General features: G+C 44.0%; 1 protein-coding gene across 3 annotated transcripts in view; it reads left to right on the forward strand.

Annotated features, from left to right (window-relative positions):
• The window catches only part of AKNA (AT-hook transcription factor), a 116,227-nt gene that overhangs the window by 64,665 nt on the left and 26,719 nt on the right, over positions 1-24,843 (forward strand). For all 3 annotated transcript variants that reach the window (XM_082264499.1, XM_082264498.1, XM_082264500.1), the window contains exons 12-16: positions 1,048-1,267; positions 4,080-4,180; positions 5,859-6,079; positions 11,938-12,073; positions 23,454-23,564. In XM_082264499.1, the coding sequence (XP_082120625.1) occupies positions 1,048-1,267; positions 4,080-4,180; positions 5,859-6,079; positions 11,938-12,073; positions 23,454-23,564 (789 nt within the window). The remainder of the gene's footprint in view (positions 1-1,047; positions 1,268-4,079; positions 4,181-5,858; positions 6,080-11,937; positions 12,074-23,453; positions 23,565-24,843) is intronic.

Raw genomic sequence — 24,843 nt, forward strand, 5'->3', positions numbered from 1 at the left:
ATGTCTTTATGGACCTTGGTTTGTGCACTGGTGCGCAGTCATGTTGGAACAGAAAGGGGCCATCCCCAAACTGTTCCCGCAAAGTTGGGAGGATGAAATTATCCAAAATGTCTTGGTATGCTGACGTCCTAGGGGCTCCCTTCACTGGAACTAAGGGGCCAAGCTCAACCCCTGAAAAACCACCTCACTGCATAATCCCCCCTCCATCAGTGCACAAAGCAAGGTCCATAAAGACATGGATGAGCGAGTTTGAGGTGGAGGAACTTGACTGGCCTGCACAGTGTCCTGACCTCAACCCAATAGAACACCGTTGGGATGAAAAACAGCGGAGACAGCGAGCCAGGCCTTCTTGTCCAACATCAGTGCCTGATCTCACAAATGCGCTTCTGGAAGACTGGTCAAACATTCCCATAGACACACTCCTAAACCTTGTGGACATCCTTCCCAGAAGAGTTGAAGCTGTTATAGCTGCAAAGGGTGGGACAACTCAATATTGAACCTTACGGACTAAGACTGGGATGCTATTAAAGTTCATGTGTGTGTAAAGGCAGGGGTCCCAATACTTTTGATAATATAGTGTATGTGTTAAGTACTGCGTAAATTGATGGCGCTATGTAAGTACCTGTAATGAAATAAAAATTAAGAACTATATAACTCGGCCTGCACGTGTCGGCAAAGCTACCAAAACTACGGGAAGGGATTTTTTAAATCGGCCACAGGAGATACTTCATTTAATTCCCCATATTGTGGGGCGATCTGTTATACTTGGTCTCCCTAATTTTAAATGTGTGGGTCCTGCCCTTGTATAACTATACCCAGATTCATGGCGGCATAAAGAAATAATGTTAGGATTCTGTTTCATGAAGATGATTTTCTTTGTCTGGGTTTAGCTAACAACTGTCTGAGTGGTTTATCACTTGTCATAGCTCCCTCCATAACCTAGTATGGAAAAGAATGTGCAGTCCAGCACTCCCACAATTTCATCTGTTAGGTTGCCTGTGCTCAGTGTACATGTTAATTAATAGATGTGTGTCTGTGTTCTGTCAGAATGTCGTATGGGTCAAAGACTTTTCCACAACGTGTATCACAGAGCTCCCCATTGCCCCAGCTGAAAGAACAGTCCCCCCGTACCCCCACCACCGAGCTTTCTGTCAGCGAGGAAAGCATCCAGGAATCGCCATCTCATAAAAGCAGCATAAGCATGAAGAATGTCAGCCCTTCAAGTCACAAAGGGTCACCAAGGACTTCTAAAGGAAGCATCGCACAGGTAAGAAGAGGAATCCAACTATTTGCATACACACAAGTGATGGGTATTTACAAATGTCAGCCACTATATGAAAACCAGGGCAGGGAAAAAGGGATATAACATCTATTAGCGGAATGGACAAAGAGATTTTGAAATATATAAGTGAGCAGTTTTATCTGCCCAAGGACTTGTAATTTGCCTCTGTCAAGTCTATTGGTTTTATATTATATATATATATATATATATATATATATATATATATATATATATATATATATATATATATATATATATTGGTTAAAAGAGTCCTTGTCATCCAGTCTTGTCATTCACATATCTCTAGGAAACTGTAAAGCAACACCTATTGTTCCTACTTGAGATCTGGGGCTTCCTGGCTTCTACATGCTCAGTGAACTATGAAAGAGGATCACCATACTACTTATGCAATGTTCAGGAAGTAGTGATGTCACCAATCTTGCTATTGTTGGGTGCCTCCAGGCAAGCGATGCAGGCTTCCCCAAAGTGTGGAATCCAAGTGGCAGTTGGTCTTCATCAGACCTCTGGATGGTGGAGATGGACTGGGATACCCAGTGGTCCTTGTTCACTTTGCTGTAAACTGACACCAGGTCATGGCTCTCAAGATCGCCCCCACCAAAAGGGAGGCAGGAAGAGAGAAGTTACTATTGGCAGATTGTTTTTCAGGGCTGCAGACAAGAGAGTAAACAGGTCCAGGCAATGGTCAAGGCAGGTGGTAGGCAAGAGAGTAGTCAGGTCCAAGCAGGAATCGAGGCAGGTGGCAGGCATGAGAGTAGTCAGGTCCAAGCAGAAATCGAGGCAGGTGGCAGGTATGAGAGTAGTCAGGTCCAAGCAGGAATCGAGGCAGGTGGCAGGCAAGAGAGTAGTCAGGTCCAAGCAGGAATCGAGGCAGGTGGCAGGCATGAGAGTAGTCAGGTCCAAGCAGGAATCGAGGCAGGTGGCAGGCAAGAGAGTAGTCAGGTCCAAGCAGGAATCGAGGCAGGTGACAGGCATGAGAGTAGTCAGGTCCAAGCAGGAATCGAGGCAGGTGGCAGGCAAGAGAGTAGTCAGGTCCAAGCAGGAATCGAGGCAGGTGACAGGCATGAGAGTAGTCAGGTCCAAGCAGGAATCGAGGCAGGTGGCAGGCAAGAGAGTAGTCAGGTCCAAGCAGGAATCGAGGCAGGTAGCAGGCAAGAGAGTAGTCAGGTCCAAGCAGGAATCGAGGCAGGTGACAGGCATGAGAGTAGTCAGGTCCAAGCAGGAATCGAGGCAGGTGGCAGGCAAGAGAGTAGTCAGGTCCAAGCAGGAATCGAGGCAGGTGGCAGGCAAGAGAGTAGTCAGGTCCAAGCAGGAATCGAGGCAGGTGGCAGGCAAGAGAGTAGTCAGGTCCAAGCAGGAATCGAGGCAGGTGGCAGGCAAGAGAGTAGTCAGGTCCAAGCAGGAATCGAGGCAGGTGGCAGGCAAGAGAGTAGTCAGGTCAAAGCTGGAATAGTGGCAGATGGCAGGCAAGAGAGTAGTCAGACCCAAGAGGGAATAGTGGCAAGTGGCAGGCAAGAGAGTAGTCAGACCCAAGCAGATTTCTAGGCAGGCAGTAAGCAAAAGCATAATGATGTCCAAGCAGAAGTCTAGGCAGGCAGCAAGCAAGAGAATAGTCAGGTCAGTTCAGTCAACGAACAGGCAAATATTATAGCTGCTAGGTAGATGGTGAGAAGACAGCTATTTCAAAGGAGCTTAAATAGATTACCTGGTTAGATGACATGCCCATTGCCCAGCATCGTTACTGCAAGTACCAAGTCCTGGCAGACATTCTGCAAGTACCATTGAAAGTCCTGGCAGCGATTCTGCAAGTACCATTAAAAATTCCTGGCAGGGATTCTGCAAGTATCATTGAAAGTCATGGCGGGGATTCTCCAAGTACCATTGAAAGTCCTGGTGGGGATTCTGCAAGTACCATTGAAAGTCCTGGTGGGGATTCTGCAAGTACCATTGAAAGTCCTGGTGGGGATTCTGCAAGTACCATTGAAAGTCCTGGCGGGGATTCTGCAAGTACCATTGAAAGTCCTGGCAGGGTTTCTGCAAGTACCATTGAAAGTCCTGGCAGGTATTCTGAAAGTAGGAGTCCCTGGAAGTCCTGGCAGGGATTCTTAGAGTGCCGTAACAGCTTTACAGTCTTGTAAAGATGGGTGAATCAAAAAACTGGTTGGACAAATCCTTTGGCGATTAAAACTGCCCAAAAAACTCTGTACTTAAAGTGGAACTATAGGCATTTTTTTTCCTTTTGGATAGAGCAGGGGAGAGTTATAACCCCTGTCAGATTTTTTTTCGCCATCTGTGCCCCATTGGAGAGATTTTCCCTCACTTCCTGTCCCATAGCCGAAACAGGAAATACCTGCAAATTAAGGGAATTCCTGGGGGACCCCCAGGTCACCAGAACTAGTGTCCTCATTGGAAGATTTCCCCTCTATTACTTTTCTGGGGACAGCTTAAATTTGGGATTTTTCACTTTCAATGATAATGGTGAACAGGACAAATAGAGAGGGTGAATCTCCCTAACGGGGGCACAGACAACAATAAAAACTGACAGGTGATGGAATCCCTCTGCACTGTATCCAAAACTAAAAAAGTTTTGCCTTTAGTTATACTTTAACCGTTTGTCTGGAGATTTAATACTCCGTTTTAAAAAAAAGTAATCCCCTCTATAAACACGTGCCTTAGTATAATGTTTTATAATATAGTTTACAATGACGATTAGAAACTAGATTCACAGACTAGAATATATCAACAGTAAATCAAAATTTTCAACTTATTTTTATTACAGAGAAGAATTTTGTCCCCAGAGACTGATAGTGGTTTCCTTGGTTCAGAGAGTGGGCGCTCCTTCCCACGCCAGAAACAGAGACATCAGCTCAGTCTAAACAGGTAGGTACACCTGCACTTCAAAGTCCTAATCCTTTACATTCCTGGGTTTATATCCTGCATTTTAGAGGTGCAGATTATCCAAACCAAAAATGTAATACATTTGCAGCTTACCTATCCTTGGATGTGCTGGTGATCCTGCCAGTAATACACTTCCTGTCCCAGTATGACAACACTGTTTCATCATACTGTATCTATGGCGAAGCAGTGTTGTCACCAAAGGACAGGACTTAAAAAATACCACCAAAGCATGGGGAGGTGTTTTATAGTCCACAGAGATTGCTGGGAACAGTGTAATAAATGTGACAGATTCATTTTCATCCATTTCATCTTTTGAAATGTTTCCTTGCATTAAAAATTTGCAAAATGGAATAACTTTGTAAAAAAATCTACACATGTGGGGGGCTGTGACATCATTCTGGCATAGGCTGGAGCCAGGAATTAAAAAAAATATATAAAAAAAGTTTTAATTTTACTTTTCAATACTTTTTTTTTTTCCTGGCTAATGTGCCAGAGGTACAGGGGAGCAGGCATAGAGAGAAGGCTGTGTAAAATTGGGTACAGTTCTGCTTTAAGTCTAGAACAGGCATGTCCAACCTGCGGCCCGGGGGCCGCATGCGGCCCAGAGCCCCAGGCAATGCAGCCCACTGCCCCCTGACAATTTTTTTTTTTTTTGATGGGGAAGAAGGAAGTTGGGTCGGGGGCATGGCCACAGCGGCTTCCAGCTAACTGTAGGACGAGGCTGCCTCGGAAGGGATCATCCTCTAGTTGTGTTAAATTAGTGCTGGGGGGGGGGGCGGCAGCGCGGGAAGGGCGCGGCGGCGTTTTATTACTTGTATATCTTAGCTATAGTATATATTTTATATGCGGCCCAAGAAAATTTCACTACACTCAATGTGGCCCAGAGAAGCCAAAAGGTTGGACACCTATGGTCTAGAAGGTACAGGAATAAGCATTAATATTTACCTTATTGGTGCCAGCAGGCTTCCTCCATCCATGCAACTGGTCCAGGGCTGCCACCTCTCTAAGGTGCTCTCAGCTGCGGGTACATGCTCATTGCCTCTATGTTAAATGCAGAGTTAATAGCCTTGCATTATTTGTGATGATGCCGAGGGACATCACACAGCCCAGAGCACCAGGGAATAGAAGACAGCGCTGGAGCAGGGACTAGGGTAAAAGATACAGCTTCTTCTGATACCTCTTGAAATAACCAGCATCTATCCCTTGCAGTATGGGGGACCCTACCATAAGGCTATTTTTGTTTTATTTTAAAATTTCCAGAGTTCAACATAGTGCCGGTTCACACTACTCCGACTTGTCAGGCGACTTGGTCGCCTGACAAGTCGTGCTCCATTCTGTGCAATTGGAACCGTTCCGACTTACTACTTTTGGCCGAAGTCGGAACAACTTGCATTGACTTCCATTATGTGAAGTCAGTGCATGCCGCACCGAAGTCGTGGTGCACGGCGACTTGTTCAAGTCGCCCCGAAGTCGTGTTGCCATAGTGTGAACCGACACTTAAGTAATATCAAATAACCAAATGAATATGCCAATAGCAGAAATGTAAAACATGCTCTGGTGGTCCTCAAAGACTGGTTAAGAAAAAAAAATTACAACCACAACTATATAGGACTAGCTGTTGTTTCCAGAGTAATTCACTGTAAGCCTTACTTCTTTACAGAGAGGACTCCCCTGTAGCAACACAAGATTCCTCTAATGCTGCTGTGAACAATGAAAGACGACGCTCTAAAAATGGCGGCAGTAACTTCTCTGGGGCCCACAAAGTGTTACGTGACAATAGAGAGCAAAATAACCCCTGGATGGGTCCATTGGAAGCCAGCTCTCCCTCCCTGGGGCCCAAGAGCCTTACTGACAGTGAGAGCAGGGAACAGAGCCACACTGGTGAGTGTTGTACAGTATACGGTTATAGTTTGATTGACAGTTTCCCCGTCATGGAACTTTTTTAATGTTAGAGAAATATGGAGCTTTTTTGGTGGCATTTATTAACCACTGGGTTTTCTTTTACTGTATAAAGAACAAAAGATCAATTAGCACCACAAGATTTGCTAGCCACTGCTACATACACTTATGGCACTTTTCCACTGCAAGTACCGGCTCGGCTCTACTCTGCCCTGCTTGGCCCGGTTTGCTTTTCCACTGCTGGTACCGCATGGTACGGTGTTGGAACGGTTCGGTACGGTACGGTATGGCTTGCTTTTCCACTAAAGTAGTACTAAAGTTAAGTGGGTGGGATAACAACGGGGTGGGTGGGATTCTCTGACCAATCAGTGGCTAGTAGTGACTGCATGCAAAGGATTGTGGGATATGGTACCGGGTATGGTACCTCTTGGAACCACAATCAAGGTGGTACTGTTTTTGAGAGCCGTACCATTCAGTTCTATGCAGTTGAAAAGCGCCGCCGTACCGTACCGAACCGAACCGTTCCTACACCATACCATGCGGTACCAGCAGTGGAAAAGCACAAAAGCGAGCCGAACCGTTCGGTTCCATGCAGTGGAAAAGCGCCATTATAGCCAAGCTCTTCTATTCTAACTGTACAAGGAAAGATACCCCCCTGTAGACCTTTTATGCTTTCATCCTGGAAGAGGGAACATTTTCAGCAGTTTGCACTGGGCAAATGTTTTTCATTGTCGTTTCTGTATGTTGCTTAGATGGCCACCATTGACAATGAAAAGAAAACCAACACACCAAGAAGATTCTAAATATGTACTGAAGTTCCATATCAGCAAAAAAGTTACACTAAGGGCTCTTTCAGACGGCCGCTCCGCTGCTTTAGTCCGCTGCGGGACTTTTTTTTTTTTTTTCACGGAGCGGATGACATTTGTGTCATCCGCTCCGTGTGCCCGCATATCATCCCATCCGTTTGCGGATGATATGCGGACATAATGTAAGTATATGGCACTGCGGATGTCAGCGGATGACACCGCTGACATCCGATTTTCCTTCCTTTCAGTTTTTTACACGGATGAAAAAATAGGGTTCTGTTCCGTTCCAAAAAACGGAACAGAACTGAAAGGAAGTAAATCGGATGTCAGCGGATGGTACTCCGCTGACATCCGCAATGCCATAGACTTACATTATGTCCGCAAATCATCCGCAAAAAAATAGGATGAAGCGGAGCGGCCGTGTGAAAGAGCCCTAAGTTTCAAGTGTCACCTTGAAAAAAGGGCCACCGTGCTCTCGAAACGTTGGTATAAATTTTTTGCTGATCTGGGTGTCAGGAATCAGCAGCTAGCATGACCAGATATATAAAGCTACACCAAGAAACAGGGACTAGACCAAGAATATATATCTTTAAAGTGAGATTTATTTACAGTGGATGTAGGATCAGCAAAGTAATATACATGAAATGCATGAAAATCAAACTGAAAGACAAAATGCAGCAACCCACACAACTAACGAAACAAATATATACAAATGTGAAATGTGCAAGGCAGGGGAAAACCGGAGGAGCGGATGGGAAGGAGGTAAACAAGACTGAGATAGGAACAACAGGGAACAAGGCAACAGGGTACTGAATACTGGGCAAGAGAAAGATCAAAAGGTAATGGCAACATAGTCTGGCAGCAGCACAACAAACGGGGTACAAGGCAGGAGCAGTCAAAACACTGACACAAGAAGCAATAGCAGAAGTGGAACTTAAGGCCCGTACACACGTACCGATTGTCGGCCGTAAATATTCGGCCAACGTCCGATCGGCCGATTGTCGGCTTGTTAGTATGATGCTTCCGACAACTGGCTGCGACTTTTCGGCCAAACAAAATCTGGTGTGCATGCTATAAAATTTTTGTAGGCCAACACCAGAACGGCCCATTGTTCGTCAGTCAGTACAGATTTCATCCAACAAAAGCAAGATGAGCAAGACTAGGCATGCTCAGAGAAGAAAAAACACAAAAGTACACCAGAACATGACATCACTTCTGAAGTTGGTTGTTGTTGGCCGACAAAATTTGTGTGCAGTCTTGAGCACTTTTCAACCAACACAACAACACTGGACAAAAGACGGCCGATCGTTCGGCCGACAATCGGTACGTGTGTACGGGGCTTTAAGTACCCTCCCAGCCGGTGTGGCCCGGTGGAACCTGCTGGGAGACACCTGCTGACACTAAAACTGCAGCTTTACGCCCAGAGAAGCACAGTACCCAGGGCAACTGATAGGGCAGTACAACCAGCCCTGTTGTACCAGGCCCGGGCTTCATCAGCTCTACAAGGGGCCCGGGCAGCATCACAGTTAATTTCTGCATGCTAAAAAAATTGATTTTTTTAAAACCTTTTCTTAATTTTTACTTTCTTGGGGGTGTAACTACAATTTCCCGGGCCCTATTATGTCAACAAAAGGGTCCAGGAGGTGAGTGCAGTGGCGGGACTTTTTTTTCATTTTCAGGGGCGCATGTATTTGTTGATTTGCTACCATACAGTCCCTGCTGCTGCTGTCCACCGCCTTGCCTGGTGGAGGGATACAATAATTCTCTGCTCAGCTCCCGCCTCCTCTACTCAGGTGCCGAGAGTGATCTTGTAAGGCGACAGACGGCTCAGCAGCTGACAGGGAGCAGCAGGAGGACAGCGTGGCTGCATTGGACATAGTGAGTGAAGAACAGAGGATAGAGTCCTCACTGTGTCCTATGACCATCAGCATGAAAATCAGACAGGCTGCAGGTGGCATGTCACAGTGTCACATGGCTGCTGGGGGTGCTGACTTTATTAAGCTATGGCTGTGCTGAGTGGTACTGCATAACAAAGTCAGCACCCCCAGCAGCCATGTGACACTGTGACATGCCACCTGCAGCCTGTCTGATTTTCATGCTGATGATCATAGTACACGGTGAGATGCGACTTTAAACTTGTGTTTGGGGGACAGTAAACATGTGCAGTCAAACCACTCCCCTCTAACCGCTTACTGCCCATTGATGTACCGATGTTCTATCAGAATAGCGCTACCTATCAGATTCCGCTAGCGGAAGTGACGTATGGACTAGAACAACTTACTGCGCATGCGCCATGCATTCCAACATGGCCGCTATGCGTTCTAATAGGTTTCCTAATGTAACAGAACATGAAGCAGAACATGAACATCTTCTTACACCTACGTAAGTCTTGAATTTTACATTTATTTTAGCAGTAAACTCACCTTATATACTAAAATAGACTATTTCACTGCAACCGAGTGAAATAGTCTATTTCACTTTATAATCAGTTTGTCACTGAGCAGTGCGGGGTGTACCAAGATGGCCGTCACCACCTTCTGACTGCAGGTTTCTCACTAAACTTACTAGAATACAATAATACAAATGTAATACTGTTATTTATTCTATAAGGTGAGTTTACTGCTAAAATAAATGTAAAATTCAGGACTTGCGTGGGTGTAAGAAGATGTCTGCCTCTGCTTCATGTTCTGTCACATTAGGAAAGCTATTGGAACGCATAGCAGCCATGTTGGAATGCATGCGCAGTAATTTGTTCTAGTCCATATGCAGGGCTGGCCCAAGACATTGTGCTGCCTGGGTCCAAAAATTAAATGCTGCTCCCCTCCAAAATAAAATTACGCCCATCAAAAGGCACACGCAATTTTATTTTATGTCATGATAAGTAAAATTAAAATGTATCAGGAAGTCAGATTTATATGCAACAGCACCTTGTCTACATTCACAATTATAGGACATACAATTATGTTTAATTCCAAACCACAAACTCCAGTATTATTTTGTTTGTCTGAATGTCTGACGTCATTGCGCACACCACAGTCACATAAGGAATGTTCCCCAGAGGAGACGCTCCGCCTCCTCATACTCATCAGTTCGCACTACGGGCGGCAGTATGAGATGAGGAAATGCCACCTGTAATGTGCCACAAACTGGCGATACACAAAACTGCTGAAAAAAAAAAATTCTTGGGCATCAACTTGCTGCTCCCCTCAAAGTGCTGCCTGGGTCCAATGGACCCAGTGGAACCCATGGTAGGGCCGGCCCTTTCCGTATGTCACTTCCAGTAACAGAATCTGATAGGTAGCGATATTCTGACAGAACACCGGCACGTCCCTGGATTGGAAGGGTGATTTCTTGGTCATCCCTGCAGCATTATAGCCCCAGCGATTTTGCACAAAGTAACATAAATAATAAAATAAAACGTAAAACCTTTTTAAAGCCCCCATTCCCCCTTGCTCATGCGTAATTGCAAACATGCACGTTGGTCCCGCACGTAAACGGTGACAAACCTGCATTTTGTTTTGAGGCGGGGCCAGGGATGGGGTTGAAGGGGGCCCCATGTAGGCTGTACAGGGCCCCATCATTTCTAACAGCAGCCCTGACAGTACCACCAGCAGGTGAACCTGACACTGGGACTTCAGTAGATTCTGCTTCAGAATTTGCATGGTAAAGCCATGCACCCACCATTAAAAAGGTTTACATATGGATGTTAGTGCGGTATGGTTTGATGAATCGCCATTGGTAACAGTCTGAAGATATAAGTGTAAATGTATTTTGCATACCTCCCGAACTCTTTGTGCACAAAATATGGACACACCCACCATGTCAACATCACGTCCTCGTTGTATGAAGAATTAATATGCAAAAAAATGATCCGGTTAACTTTTCTTTATATGAACATTTTGTCAACCAGGGTACCTCCCGAGGTTGTTGGCCATGGCTGATTGACCTACCATTTGTTGGTGCCTATATAATTTTAGGTCCAACAACATTTGGAAGGACACCATGACTTTTTAGCGGTCTGTAAGCGTGGTATGTGACCACAACTGTAGGGAGGCATTTTTTCCTCTGGCCACCAATGTAAGAGTCATTTTTCCCACTGACCTCTCAATGAAATAGCTTTAGCAGGGGTCCTCTGAGAACTTAAATTTTCAAGGGTTCCTCTGGGTAAAAGGTTGGGGAAGGCTAAAGCCCTGTACACACGATCAAATTATCGAATGATTTGTCGTCTGTTTTTTTGTGGCATGCTAGCCTGATGTGGAAAGTGAAGAGGTTATTTTCATACGAATTTTCCCGTACGACAGAATTCTACTTCAGAAGTGATGTCATATGTTGGATTGCTTTGTATGTGTTCTTTCGTCTCTGAGCATGCCTAGTCTTGCTCATAAGATTTTTTTCTGTCGAAATCTGAATGGAAGTATATCAGTGGCTCATGAGCAGGCTTTGCCCCTTCGGGTGCAGTCAGGAGGAATGCGTTTCGGTGAAACCAACCTCATAAACACGTTCCTGCCAACTGTCGATACCAGTAGGGGCAAAGCCTGTCAGTGAGCGGCTAACATGCTTCCAGATTTTTTATTCCACAGTCTCTTAACATCCTTTTGTCCTGGCGGTGTATTCCTTCTCTTGCCCATGGCCAGGGCCCTCAGCCTTGGCAGGGGTTTTGCAAATATCAAAATTCCTTGATGAGTGGATGTCATTCTGGAGGAGTGGCTATTCATAGGCAGGCTGCATTTGCATGAGACCTGATGCTGAGCCTCTATGATTAAAAGGACTGAAATCCAATAAGTCAAATGGGCAGAAGAGGGAAGAAAGGGCTAGATGATGTGAACATCCAAATATGGTGGTCTTAATCTGATTTGCTGCAGCTTCTAATGCTCACAGTGTGCAGTGAAATCAGGATAATCAGAGATTTCAGTACAGGAGAGGAGCCTGTACAACTGTACAAGACTGAAGGAATGGCTGAAGTTCAGCTTTAAACATTCAAAGGAACAATTGATGACTTCAGGGTTCTTTGTAATAATCTCTCTGCTCTTACAGATGAATCAGACTCCGAACAGGAAAGATCAAATGATGTTATTGGTAATGTGTCGTCTGGAGCCTCTCTACTTCCTTCACCTACTGACGAACCATCCCAGCCTCTGCGGAACATTATGGAGTCTCGCGTAGCCAGAGAGTAAGTCAGGAATTATATGTTTTATTAAAAAGGAATTATGATTTTTCTAGAATTTGCTTTGGACCATCTTGTGTGTTTCCTGCTACCCTTTTAAAGCAGTGGTGATTGGTGTTTGGTGGAAGGAACTCTGGTCAGTCACAGAACACCATCATGCCTTTGAACTGAGAAACTTGACCACTCTTTGAATCTATTCCTAGCACAGCTACAGTTTCTCATTCTTCCTGCAATGTATTTGCACTCTCTACTTCTGAGGGTGTCTAGTAACTGTGCTGGCCCAGCTCCTCTGCTTTGCCCCTCACCCACCTACCAAACCCTTTATGTAGCTGACAGGGGAGAAGCAAAGGGGGATACTATATGACAGTGCCCAGCAGCAGTCTCAGGACTTTTTTGATGTCAATGCAAGGGAGGTTTTTGCAGGTACAGAACATGCAGATGCATAATATGGTCTCTTTAAGCCCAAACTGAGATTTTCCTTGTTGCGGATTCACAACCCCTGTCATTCAACTGTCCAATAAAAGAGGTTTGGAGAGCAGTAGAGAATTGGCACTGTCCATAGGGGATAGGGCATATTCAGAGAAATGAACGACCTACATACCGTCTGACTCTAGGATCTAAGGGGTCTCCATCAGGACTAGGGTTGGCACCATTTGTTAAGGCCAAAACCAGACAATTGCCAAACTTTGTCTTCTTTTCTCAAAGGTGTGGCATTACTACGGGTTGTCTTTTGTCACTTCAAATTTTATCTATAAACTATTGAATTCGTAAAAGAAGAATGCTTCCAAGTTACTACATAAATTGCCAGGTTTTTAGAGAAAGAACCATTATTAAAGACTAAAGTGTTAGATATACCACCATGTTACAGATATATGATGCAATACATTCTTGAGTCCCAATATCAACCACACACTCTAGAGCAGCCATTCTCAGTCAGTGTTCGGTTGAACTCCAGGGTTCCTGAAGAGGATACTATGGGTTCCTTGAGCTGTGGCTGATTTGACATCCCATTTGGCAGTACCTGCACAGTTCTGGGGCCAGTGCCACTTGGCAGAGTCAACAGCTGTCTGTAAGAGTGGCATTCTGAACAACAGTGTAAGGGTTGCATTCTTCCTATTGACTATCAATGTAAGGCGTAGTCTTCCCACTGTCCACCAATGTAAGGAGCATTCTTCCCACTGACCACCAATGTAAGGAGTATTTTTCCCACTGTCCACCAATGTAAGGTGTATACTTCCCACTGACCACCAATGAAAGGAGTATTTTTCCCACTGTCCACCAATGTAAGGAGTATTCTTCCCACTGACCACCAATGTAAGGAGTATTCTTCCCACTGACCACAAAAATGTAAGGTGTATTCTTCCCACTGACCACCAATGAAAGGAGTATTTTTCCCACTGTCCACCAATGTAAGGAGCATTCTTCCCACTGACCACCAAGATAGGGCACATTCTTCCCACTGGTCACCAATAATAAGGCACACTCCCCCCACTGACCACCAACATAGGGAGTATTCTTCCCACGGACCACCAGTATAAGGCACATTCTTCCCACTGACCACCAAACAAAGAACCATTCTCCCCACAGACCACCAATGAACCAAGGAATTAGTTTAAGCAGTGGTTCCTTGAGATCTGAACATTATTTACGGGGTTCCTGTAGGGGGGGGGGGTTAGAAAAGCTGCTCTAAAGTTATAGGCTGTGAACTCCCAATGGACTACCTCCAGTCCACACTGATCAGCACAGATTAGTGTCTCTGTCCTCAAGAGCTCCTTGCCAAGATGGTGTATAGTGCGGCACTGTCTGTCTCATCACCCTCAACAATCACAATTGCTGCTCACACAGCCAGCTAGCTGAAACCACCAACTCACTGATAGTTTGAATTTGTTCTGAGAGCATTTCACCACCAGTTCTGGAATATCCAATAAGTAGAAGACTGATCTGTAGGGAGAAGAGACTTCCGAGTGGCGGCTTCTGGAAAACGACCACTTGCTACTAAATGATCTACTAGATATATAATTTTACTACACAGGCTGCACAAAACCAGACAAAAGGTTTAGAGCCATGTAACCTGGACAAAGAGTGATAACTGGGCTGTCCAGTTGAACATTGGACAGTTCGCAACCCTAGCATGGGTACAGAAATCAATTTGATCTAGATGCAGCACTTCAGCTCTGTTGTTACCAAAAAAAATTTTAGGCCAGGTTAAGTTAAAGATAGAAAACATTTTTTTGAGCCTTTTTATATTTAATATGGTAACAGAATTACCCACAAGCACACTTTTTTGTCTAAATCAGGTTTTCGCAAGCTTTTCAGTCACAACACCCTTAAAAAGTATGCAAACTCTTGAGGCACTCCAGTCTAAAATGTATAAAAAAGGTAAATGTTACTTATCAATGGAAAATCTGTGCCTGAGATGATGCACACAGCCACCATGATGAAATTAAACTTCAGAAGCCTCAGGTCAGAGGTGCCCCCATCACATCAGAGGTCCCCCCTTCCCATCATAACCCTATCTTACGACTCCACAAGCATGGCAGAAGGTGGTAGGCAGAGCAGGTCTGGACGGAGGCACAATTCTGTACTCTCTTAAATGCTGGGGGTGGCCCTGCATGCCACCTGCCCTAGATAAGCATCAAGAAAAAAACAAAAGGAGCTATGCCCATAGGACTTTTCTGAGTGGTGCTGAATAAAATGGTACAACGAAATATTAAAAACGTTTTAATATTTTGTTGTACCATTTTATTCACCACCATTTAAAAAAGTCCCATGGGCATATTTCCTTTAATTTTTTTCTGAATACTGGGGACTGAGTGCTACCCTGGTTTGAGCTTAGACGGCCTTCTATTTTTTCTTGTAGATAAGCAACATATTTCTGCCTGTCATGATGCAAGTGGGCCTGCCGCCAGCACCATTGCAATTAATAATATTGTCTGTCATGGCTTCAGAGTGTCATTGGTTGTTATGGCGCTGGCGGACGATCTGCCAACACATGATGGTAATATAGGGCAAACTGTATCCTGTGCTTGTGGCACCCTGAGCAAACCCAAACAGCACCCTGGTTGAAAAATGCTGGTGCAAATACACATTCTCAGCCTTTCCTTATAGTTTAGGTCTTGAAAGGCCCATTCTCCATATCTCTGGTTTAAAGATATCCGTTTTACGAACCGGTGCTCAGTAATGAATTATTTACTCAAGACAGAGTCTGAATAAGGCATCTTATTATGGCGCTTTTCCACTGCATGGAACCCGAACGCTTCGGCTCGCTTTTGTGCTTTTCCACTGCTGGTACCGCATGGTACGGTGTAGGAACAGTTCGGTACGGTACGGCGGCGCTTTTCCACTGCATGGAACCGAACGGTACGGCTCTCTAAAACAGTACCACCTCGATTGTGGTTCCAAGAGGTACCATACCCGGTACCATATCCCACAATCCTTTGCATGCAGTCACTACTAGCCACTGATTGGTCAGAGAATCGTTGTTATCCCACCCACTTAACTTTAGTACTACTTTAGTGGAAAAGCAAACCATACCGTACCGTACCGAACCGTTCCAACACCGTACCATGCGGTACCAGCAGTGGAAAAGCAAACCGGGCCAAGCAGGGCCGAGTAGAGCCGAGCCGGTACTCGCAGTGGAAAAAGTGCCACAGAGTAAAAACCATGCCTCTTTTTTACTTTTTACTTCTTTTAAAAGTTGAAATCGACACAGATATGAAAGACACAAATTAATGCATCTCTACTATGATTAATATGCCATTAAATGTTTTTTTTTTTATGAATGCAAGTAGCTCGCCTTGTTTTATCTAGGCATGTACCTACTATTTCCACTGCATATTGCTGTACCATGTTTCTTTTGCCTTTAATAAAAACCGTTTAAAAAGGAATGCAAGTAGCTCAATAGGACTTTGGCATCATCTTCTTGCAGTCCTTGTGCAGCAGAGAGAGGGAGAAGCAGCACAAGGAGCCAATGAGTGCTTATGTGCTAACAAGGAGCATGCTGGTAGAAGAAAAGAGAGATGTGCCAATCATTCTGCTGCTTCTCCTTTCACTGTCCATTCACAGGGAGGGGCATTACTTGTAAGTTAAACTAAAACTGCAGCAGAGAAAAAGAAAAATGTTTCATGCCCTGTCAGACAGAACTGTGCTATGTGACAGAGCTGGGGAAATCTCAGGACTGGGTGGACAGAAATGCAAATCCTTTGGCAAGTGAAACAGCTCTCATATATGAATTTTCTCCGGTGTATTTAGCGGTTTGCCTAATATAGCAAAAACAGATTTCTATTGCATGTTGTGCTAGAAAAAAAGAGAAGTCTTTTAAGGAACCAAGAGAATAAACTATTAAGAAACAAGATTGTTTTTTCGTTTGTGTGTCAGCAGACCACTTCCAGGTGCTCTGCTACAACTGGGTACACTATATTTGGCGAGAAGCTTTTTTTCCCTCTAATTGGGTCTCTAAAGTATTTTCTAGCTCACTAGGCACATCTGTGTACACTTGAATTAGCTTAATTGTCTAAACCAGTATTTATTAAGTGGAGGATTTGATGAAAACATGGTCTGTTAAGGATGCTTTACCCTAGAGTGCGGCCAATATAGTGACTTACTCTACTTCTCGCTCTGTAAATATAATTTTAGTGACAGAAAAGAGCTGTGCACAGAAGTTATGTTAGAAGATCGGACAGTTGCTGGCTAAAGTGGGAGTTCCACTTTAAAGTAGCATGAGAGCTGCCATTGCTGCTGGAAAACACTAGGTTGTCTAGAATCAGAATCTTCTAATGGCGCTTTTCCACTGCATGGAACCGAACGGTTCGGCTCGCTTTTGTGCTTTTACACTGCTGGTACCGCACGGTACGGTGTTGGAACGGTTCGGTACGGTACGGCGGCGCTTTTCCACTACATGGAACCGAACGATATGGCTCTTTAAAACAGTACCACCTCGATTGTGGTTCCAAGAGGTACCATACCGGGACCATATCCCACAATCCTTTGCATGCAGCTGACTGTTTGTCACTACTAGCCACTGATTGGTCAGAGAATTGTTGTTATTCCACCCACTTACTTTAGTACTACTTTAGTGGAAAAGCAAACCATACCGTACCAAACCGTTCCAACAATGTACCATGCGTTACCATGCAGTGGAAAACCAAACCGGGCCAAGCAGGGCCAAGCAGAGCCGAGTAGAGCCGAGCCGGTACTTGCAGTGGAAAAGTGCCATTAAACACATATCCAACTAAACATGCAGCAAGTAAAGAGTAAAAAGATATCAGCATACTTGTTCCAGATCAGTGACTCGTAAAATATTTATGCCAAAGGGTCAACATGACAGCTAGACAACTAGAATTTCCAGACGGAGAGGTTTGTGGACACCTGACCATCACACCTACTTTATGGCCAAACGTACGTAGACACGCCTTCATATATGTCAGCAGACTAGGTGTTTCCAGTGAAGGTTACAAAGACATTTTGGACAATTGTGCACTTCCAACTCTTAATGGCAATAGTTTGGTGAAGGCTCTTTTCTGTTCCCGCATGACTGGTCCCCTGTGCACAAAGCCGGCTCTATAAAGACTTTGGTGTGGAGGAACATGAAATGGCCTGCAGAGCCATGACCTCAATCCTACAGAACACCTTTGGAATGAATTGGAACAGCAAGCTAGGCCTTCTCATCTGGTATCAGTACCAGGCCTCACCAATGCTATTTTGGCTGGGTGAGCACAAATTCCTACAGAGAAATGCTCAAAAGTCTTATTTAAAAACTTTCTAGAAGAATGGAGACCGATATATCCACAAGGGGAGGGGACAACGCCATAGCAAAGTCCATGGTCATGGAATTTCCAAAAAGCTCATATACAGTAGGTGTGATGGTCCGGTATCAACAAACTTTTGGCCATCTTGTGCATGTACAGTGGGTACGGAAAGTATTCAGACCCCCTTAAATTTTTCACTCTTTGTTATATTGCAGCCATTTGGTAAAATCATTTAGGATCATTCTTCTTCCTCATGAATGTACACATAGCACCCCATACTGACAGAAAAACACAGAATTGTTGACATTGTTGCAGATTTATTAAAAAAGAAAAACTGAAATATCCCATGGTCCTAAGTATTCAGACCCTTTGCTGTGACACTCATATTTAACTCAGGTGCTTTCCATTTCTTCTGATCATCCTTGAGATGGTTCTACACCTTCATTTGAGTCCAGCTGTGTTTGATTATACTGATTGGACTTGATTAGGAAAGCCACACACCTGTCTATATAAGACCTTCCAGATCACAATGCATGTCAGAGCAAATGAGAATCATGAGGTCAAAGGAACTGCCTGAAGAGCTCAGAGACAGAATTGTGGCAAGGCACAGATCTGGCCAAGGTTACAAAAAGATTTCTGCTGCACTTAAGGTTCCTAAGAGCACAGTGGCCTCCATAATCCTCAAATGGAAGACGTTTGGGACGACCAGAACCCTTCCTAGAGCTGGCCGTCCGGCCAAACTGAGCTATCGGGGGAGAAGAGCCTTGGTGAGAGAGGTAAAGAAGAACCCAAAGATCACTGTGGCTGAGCTCCAGAGATGCAGTCAGGAGATGGGAGAAAGTTGTAGAAAGTCAACCATCACTGCAGCCCTCCACCAGTCGGGGCTTTATGGCAGAGTGGCCCGACGGAAGCCTCTCCTCAGTGTAAGACACATGAAAGCCCGCATGGAGTTTGCTAAAAAACACCTGAAGGAGTCCAAGATGGCGCGAAATAAGATTCTCTGGTCTGATGAGACCAAAATAGAACTTTTTGGCCTTAATTCTAAGCGGTATGTGTGGAGAAAACCAGGCACTGCTCATCACCTGTCCAATACAGTCCCAACAGTGAAGCATGGTGGTGGCAGCATCATGCTGTGGGGGTGTTTTTCAGCTGCAGGGACAGGACGACTGGTTGCAATCGAGGGAAAGATGAATGCGGCCAAGTACAGGGATATCCTGGACAAAAACCTTCTCCAGAGTGCTCTGGACCTCAGACTGGGCCGAAGGTTTACCTTCCAACAAGACAATGACCCTAAGCACACAGCTAAAATAACAAAGGAGTGGCTTCACAACAACTCCGTGACTGTTCTTGAATGGCCCAGCCAGAGCCCTGACTTAAACCCAATTGAGCATCTCTGGAGAGACCTAAAAATGGCTGTCCACCAACATTTACCATCCAACCTGACAGAACTGGAGAGGATCTGCAAGGAGGAATGGCAGAGGATCCCCAAATCCAGGTGTGAAAGACTTGTTGCATCTTTCCCAAAAAGACTCCTGGCTGTATTAGATCAAAAGGGGGCTTCTACTAAATACTGAGCAAAGGGTCTGAATACTTAGGACCATGTGATATTTCAGTTTTTCTTTTTTAATAAATCTGCAACAATGTCAACAATTCTGTGTTTTTCTATCAGTATGGGGTGCTATGTGTACATTCATGAGGAAGAAGAATGAACCTAAATGATTTTAGCAAATGGCTGCAATATAACAAAGAGTGAAAAATTTAAGGGGGTCTGAATACTTTCCGTACCCACTGTATAAGGGGCTACTGGAGCAGCCATATCTGCTTGCTGCACTATGCGATTTCTTTCATGCTTGGTAGTGGAAAACAGTGATGATGCTTCACTCTTCTTGACTTTTAAAGGAGAAGGTAGGGGTTGTTAAAAATAAACATACATACTCAACCCCCATGGTGCAGCATCGGTGTGATGCAGAATTTGTCCCCCGCTGGCTCTAAGCCCGAAAACTGAATGATCACATGACCGCTGATCGCTGAGTTCTTGGTAAGCTTAGAGCAGTGAACATTGACTGTCAGTCATCGCTCTCCGTTCTGCCCCTCCAGTGCTCACTGTAGTGCTGGGCTGGGGAAGGGGCGCGAGTGTCTGAATCCGGCGAGAGGCTGAGCCAGCTTGCCGATCAGGCATCTGCATGGATCACGTCAATATGGTCGGGATCCTTCCAGAGCCTAGAGCAGTTCTTTGAGGTCAGCAAACAGCAGGCTTTAGCCCAATGTTGGCCGATTAGAGTCACAGGAGAGAATAAGTAAGTTCAGGCCTATGACCCACAAAAGAAATATAACCAAAAAAAGCTTTGGCCATACTTCTGTTTAAGTCTACTGCTGATCTGACTATTTTGGAAGGATTCAGCTATTATTATTGTATTTGGTAAATGTATTGATGCGCTAAACGTGGGATAAAAAAAGCAGCACCTGAATTCCTGAACCCAGGGAATAAAAATTAAATGTAAAATGTGAAGGTGTGCTAAATATGAAAATACTCAGGGTAAAAAATTCTCCTAAATGGTGATGAATAAATGAAGGTACTCATTTAAAAATGCCAATGTGAAAAAAGTAAACATAAGAAATCACGTCAAATAACACACTCCTGCTTCTTTAAAGCACAAAAGATGAGAAATCAATAAAAAGTGAAAAGTACTGAGTGAAGTGAAAAGTCCAGAGAAAGTTCCACTAAAACATGCAAAAATGTTCAATTTTCGACGAGAACAGCTAAAAATATTATTCTTGTTGGGGATAGCTTTGTAAATGGATCCCTTTATCAGTATAAGCAACTTTTTATACATCTAAGGACCAGTGCTGACAAGTTTTGAGCTTGTGTTTTCGGCATTAGTTTGACATCAGTTTAAAATGATTTTTAAAAATTAAATCAGAATCAATTAACAGGTGCATTTGTCCTGCACCTTATCGCCTTCTGACCTGCATTTACCTGCTTTAAGTGCGTTTTACATTCCTATAGCTTTGTATGTGAATGCAAAATCTATACGATGTGAAAAAAAGCCCATGGACACAGGTCCTTCATTTTAGTCTTCCAGGGATGTGAAGCTCCTATCTCTGTTAAAATGTAGGGTCCTAAATGACCCTGAGTCAAACAAATGGAGGAATAGTACCACGAAGTTGCCCAGGGTAAAGTCTAGAGAGCCCAGGACAGGTCATTGGAGGATATATTGAACAGATTTGGGAGAACATTTCTTTTAAGAGCAATAGCACATGTGGGTCCTATCAAACGAGGGGTCTTAAGGGCTGATTGGAATTGGTTGTGCAGCAGGTTAATCATCTTAGTGGAAGAAGGGGAAAAATATCTTGTTCTGATTGTATCTATTGGTTATATGAGGAACTCTCCATTATTCTCGGTATATAGGCCACTTCTTCATTTTGGGTAGGGTCTGAAAAACCCATTTCCCTTTGACCTTTGGGAGTCACAGGATGGTTCATTTGAACCTATGTCTTTTCTGAGCCCAGATGAAATATAAGAAAGTGCATTCTGTAAGAAATGTTGTTAGTAGTGAGTGAGTCACAAGAGGATATTCATATTTATGATGTTGTTCCTTCCAAACCGTGTAAACATACCCTTATGTCATCTCTCTAGTCTAGAGCAAGCTTGAACATCCAAAGCATAGGTTTCAAGTTTGGTTAATAAAGTTTAGAGAGTTCATCAGATATTGGTTCCCAAATATCTACAGTGAGAGGAAGACCATTTCAGTGAGAAGAAACTGCCATTGAGTCTTTGGATAATAAAGGACGGGAGTAGAACTCCTACAGCCTCTGATAGTTATTTTCGTAATTAGAAGTCATTTAGGAAGCAGGTCATCTGCGCTCACTGCTACTTTGTGGAATTGCACTCAGCAGGGATTTCCATGGTAAGGACAAATAAAGGGGGGAGAGTGGGCAGCCTTGCCTGGTGCCACTGGTAAGATTGAAGGCATTGGATAGAATACCATTCGCTTTGACTGCTGCAGAGGTGGTAAAGTTAAACGTCCGGATCCAATTTATCATATTTAGTACTAATCAAACGTGTGACAGCTGACCCAGTCGAATGCTTTTTCTGCATTGGTAGATAGCAGACCAAGAGTCAGTAGGAGCAAGAGTGGAGGTTTCGTTTGGTGGGCATGATGGACTAGGTTTAGGGTTTGGAGGGTATTCCTGTTGGGAATTAATCTGTCTTGGTCAGCTTAAATCAAGGCTGACGTGTGGTAGAACATGGTTTGCAAGGATTTCCATGAACATTTTCAGGTCTAAGTTTAACAATGCAATGGACCAGTAGCTAAAGCAGTTATCGAGAGTCGTACCTTTCATGTGGATCTGACACATTTTTGGAAAGGGTGTCTCTTGGAAGGCGTTTACCATCTAAAATGGCGTTGAATGCTGTGGAAAATATAACCAGACAAAGTGAATTCAGCGGGAGAAGGAGCCTGGCTTTGCCTGATTTCATGGAACAGATAGCAGAATCTACCTCTTCAACAGGCATTTGTGCTTCTAAGATTTTTCTCCATTGGGTGTATAGATGGGTGGGGGTACCCATCAATCTCAGACAGGAATTTATTAAGGTGTCCTTGTGTATTTAGATTTGATTGCCTCTCCAAGAGTTTACCTATTTGCTGCTTGTTCCTAGTAAGTGCTCTGCATCTGGTCAGTTGAATTTTGACATTACCCAATAAATGGTCATTGAGTTCGTTGCTAAGGGTTTTTAGGTTTAGTGGCTACTACCATGGGTTGTGTCTGTGAGATTATTCTAGCGCTTTGATTTAATCAAGGACAAAGTCTAAGGGTGGGAGAGAGAGTCTAACAGTGGGAGCCAAGACAAATCAACATTCTGCAGATAAAACACTAACGCGTTTCCCATTGGGTAAGGGGTGGTGTAAAGTTGGTGTCTTCCTGGTCATTGGTAACAAAAAAATTATCTAGTCCTTTCTGGTTCACCTTTTAGCTGGAGCTAGAGATTATAATGCTCTATTTCGGGAGAGCCAAGCATCAATCAGTGCTAGAAAGCAATAGGAAGATTCCTGAAAGTACAGTGTGTGACTTGGAAGAGTAGATCTTCAGAGCCAGACATGGATGAGTAATAAATCGGGAATGACTCATGATTCCCTTCCCCATACCATAATCATTCGATAAACACCCATGTCTTTTCTATGCCCCCCCCCCCTTCTTCCTCAGCACTTCCTGACTCATCCCGGATCTCCTAGGGTTTGTGTTTGGTTACAGGTAACTAGGTGTTGCTATATTCCACAGGTGAAAGATTGCTGACTGTTTGCCAAGTTAGTTTGTTAGTATGAACACTATGGGCATATATGCAATCAATATAATATTTGTGAACCTCTATGTTTACACCGATGTGCCTATGCATGTACACAAGGAATGATATTATCAAACTGCACAGATATGGAAGAGTCTGCTAAGAATGTCCTGTAAGTATTAAGAGCAATATCCAGTTTGATTTCCCGGTCGACCGCTGATCACTAGGAAAGCTGACGTATCTTCTGCATTGTAAAAAGTTCTGAGATATTAAAAGCTTGGCAGCTGTAGTATATCATGCCATGGCTTGTTCTGTTATTCATGTTCATTGGATTTTTTGTTTTCTCTCCCTCCAGTGAGGCCATCCACAATTTACAGAAGGAAGTTACTCAGCTTCGTCACCACCTAGAGAACAGCCTGAACCGATCACCAGCCCGAGGGAAGATGTGCAAGCCAGCCATTGTTCAGTGAGTGAATGGAGTTATGAGTAAAAATATCATCAGCCTTGGCATTTTTTATTTATTTCAGGTACATATGTAGCACTGAAAATTTTCTCAGCGCTATATATATATATATATATATATATATATATAAATATATTACATTAATTTCAGTCCCTGCCCTCAAGGAGCTTACAATCTGGGTGCCAAAATATTCATCTGCTAACCGCGCTTGGGGTGCCAAAAACGATTTATGGCACCGCAAGCACAATGTGCATTTTCAACATGTTTCTGAAGGGCGCAGCAAAGCATGCATTTTCTGTGTGTTTTGTCATGGTTTCCGGAAACACTAAGTGTGAAGGCAGCCCAAGAGGTAGCAATGGAGGGGGGGGGGGGCAGCATTAGGTGCCAATCAGGCCCTGTTGCACTGAGAAAACACATCCCAACAGAAGAGATGAAATTGTTGACCTCATCAGTCTACCTCTTTATTGGCCAATCACAGGACAGCCTGGGAAGGTGACCTACCCGTATTAAATAACTGCATTTGGGAAAAGTCAGGTCACAAACTTGGCTATGCTGTCTGGCAGGATTGTGTAAATCTCATGACTGAATGGACAGTATATAAATCTTTATTAGGTCAAATAGCTTCCATATAGTGCTGTGAAAAAGTATTTGCCCCATCCTGATTTTTATTTTTTATTTTTATTTGCATTCTTTTTCACACATACGATAAATGATTCAGATCATTAAACAAATTTGAATATTACACAAAGATAACCCAAGTAAGAATGCAGTTTTTAAATGATGATTTCATTTATTTAAGGAAAAATCCGTCCAAATCTGACTGGCCCTGTGTGAAATAATCCCCCCCCCCCCCCCCCCCACCGAACCGTAGTTACAAAGTTTTTCAGAAAGCGGTGTTAAATTTTTCTTGCCACACCCAGGCCTGATTACTACCAGACCTGTTGAATCAAGAAATCACTTAAACAGAAGCTGAAGCACAAAGTAAAGCACGCTCAAAAATCTCAAAAAGCAACACATCATGCCACTAAAGAAATTTAGGAGCAGATGAGAAACAAAGTAATCGACATGTATCAGTCTGGAAAGGGTTACAAAGCCACTTCTAAGGCTCTGGGGCTCTAGTGAACCACGGTGAGAGCCATTATCCACAAAAAGAGAAAACTTGGAACTTGGAAAACTTCCTAGGAGTGGCCAGCCTTCCAAAATGACTCCAAGAGCATGGCGACGACTCATCCAGGAGGTCATAAAAGAACCCAGAACAACATCTAAAGAACTGCAGGCCTTA

This window comes from Pelophylax lessonae, assembly GCF_965119305.1.
Source record: "Pelophylax lessonae genome assembly, chromosome: 7".
Lineage (NCBI taxonomy): Eukaryota > Metazoa > Chordata > Amphibia > Anura > Ranidae > Pelophylax > Pelophylax lessonae.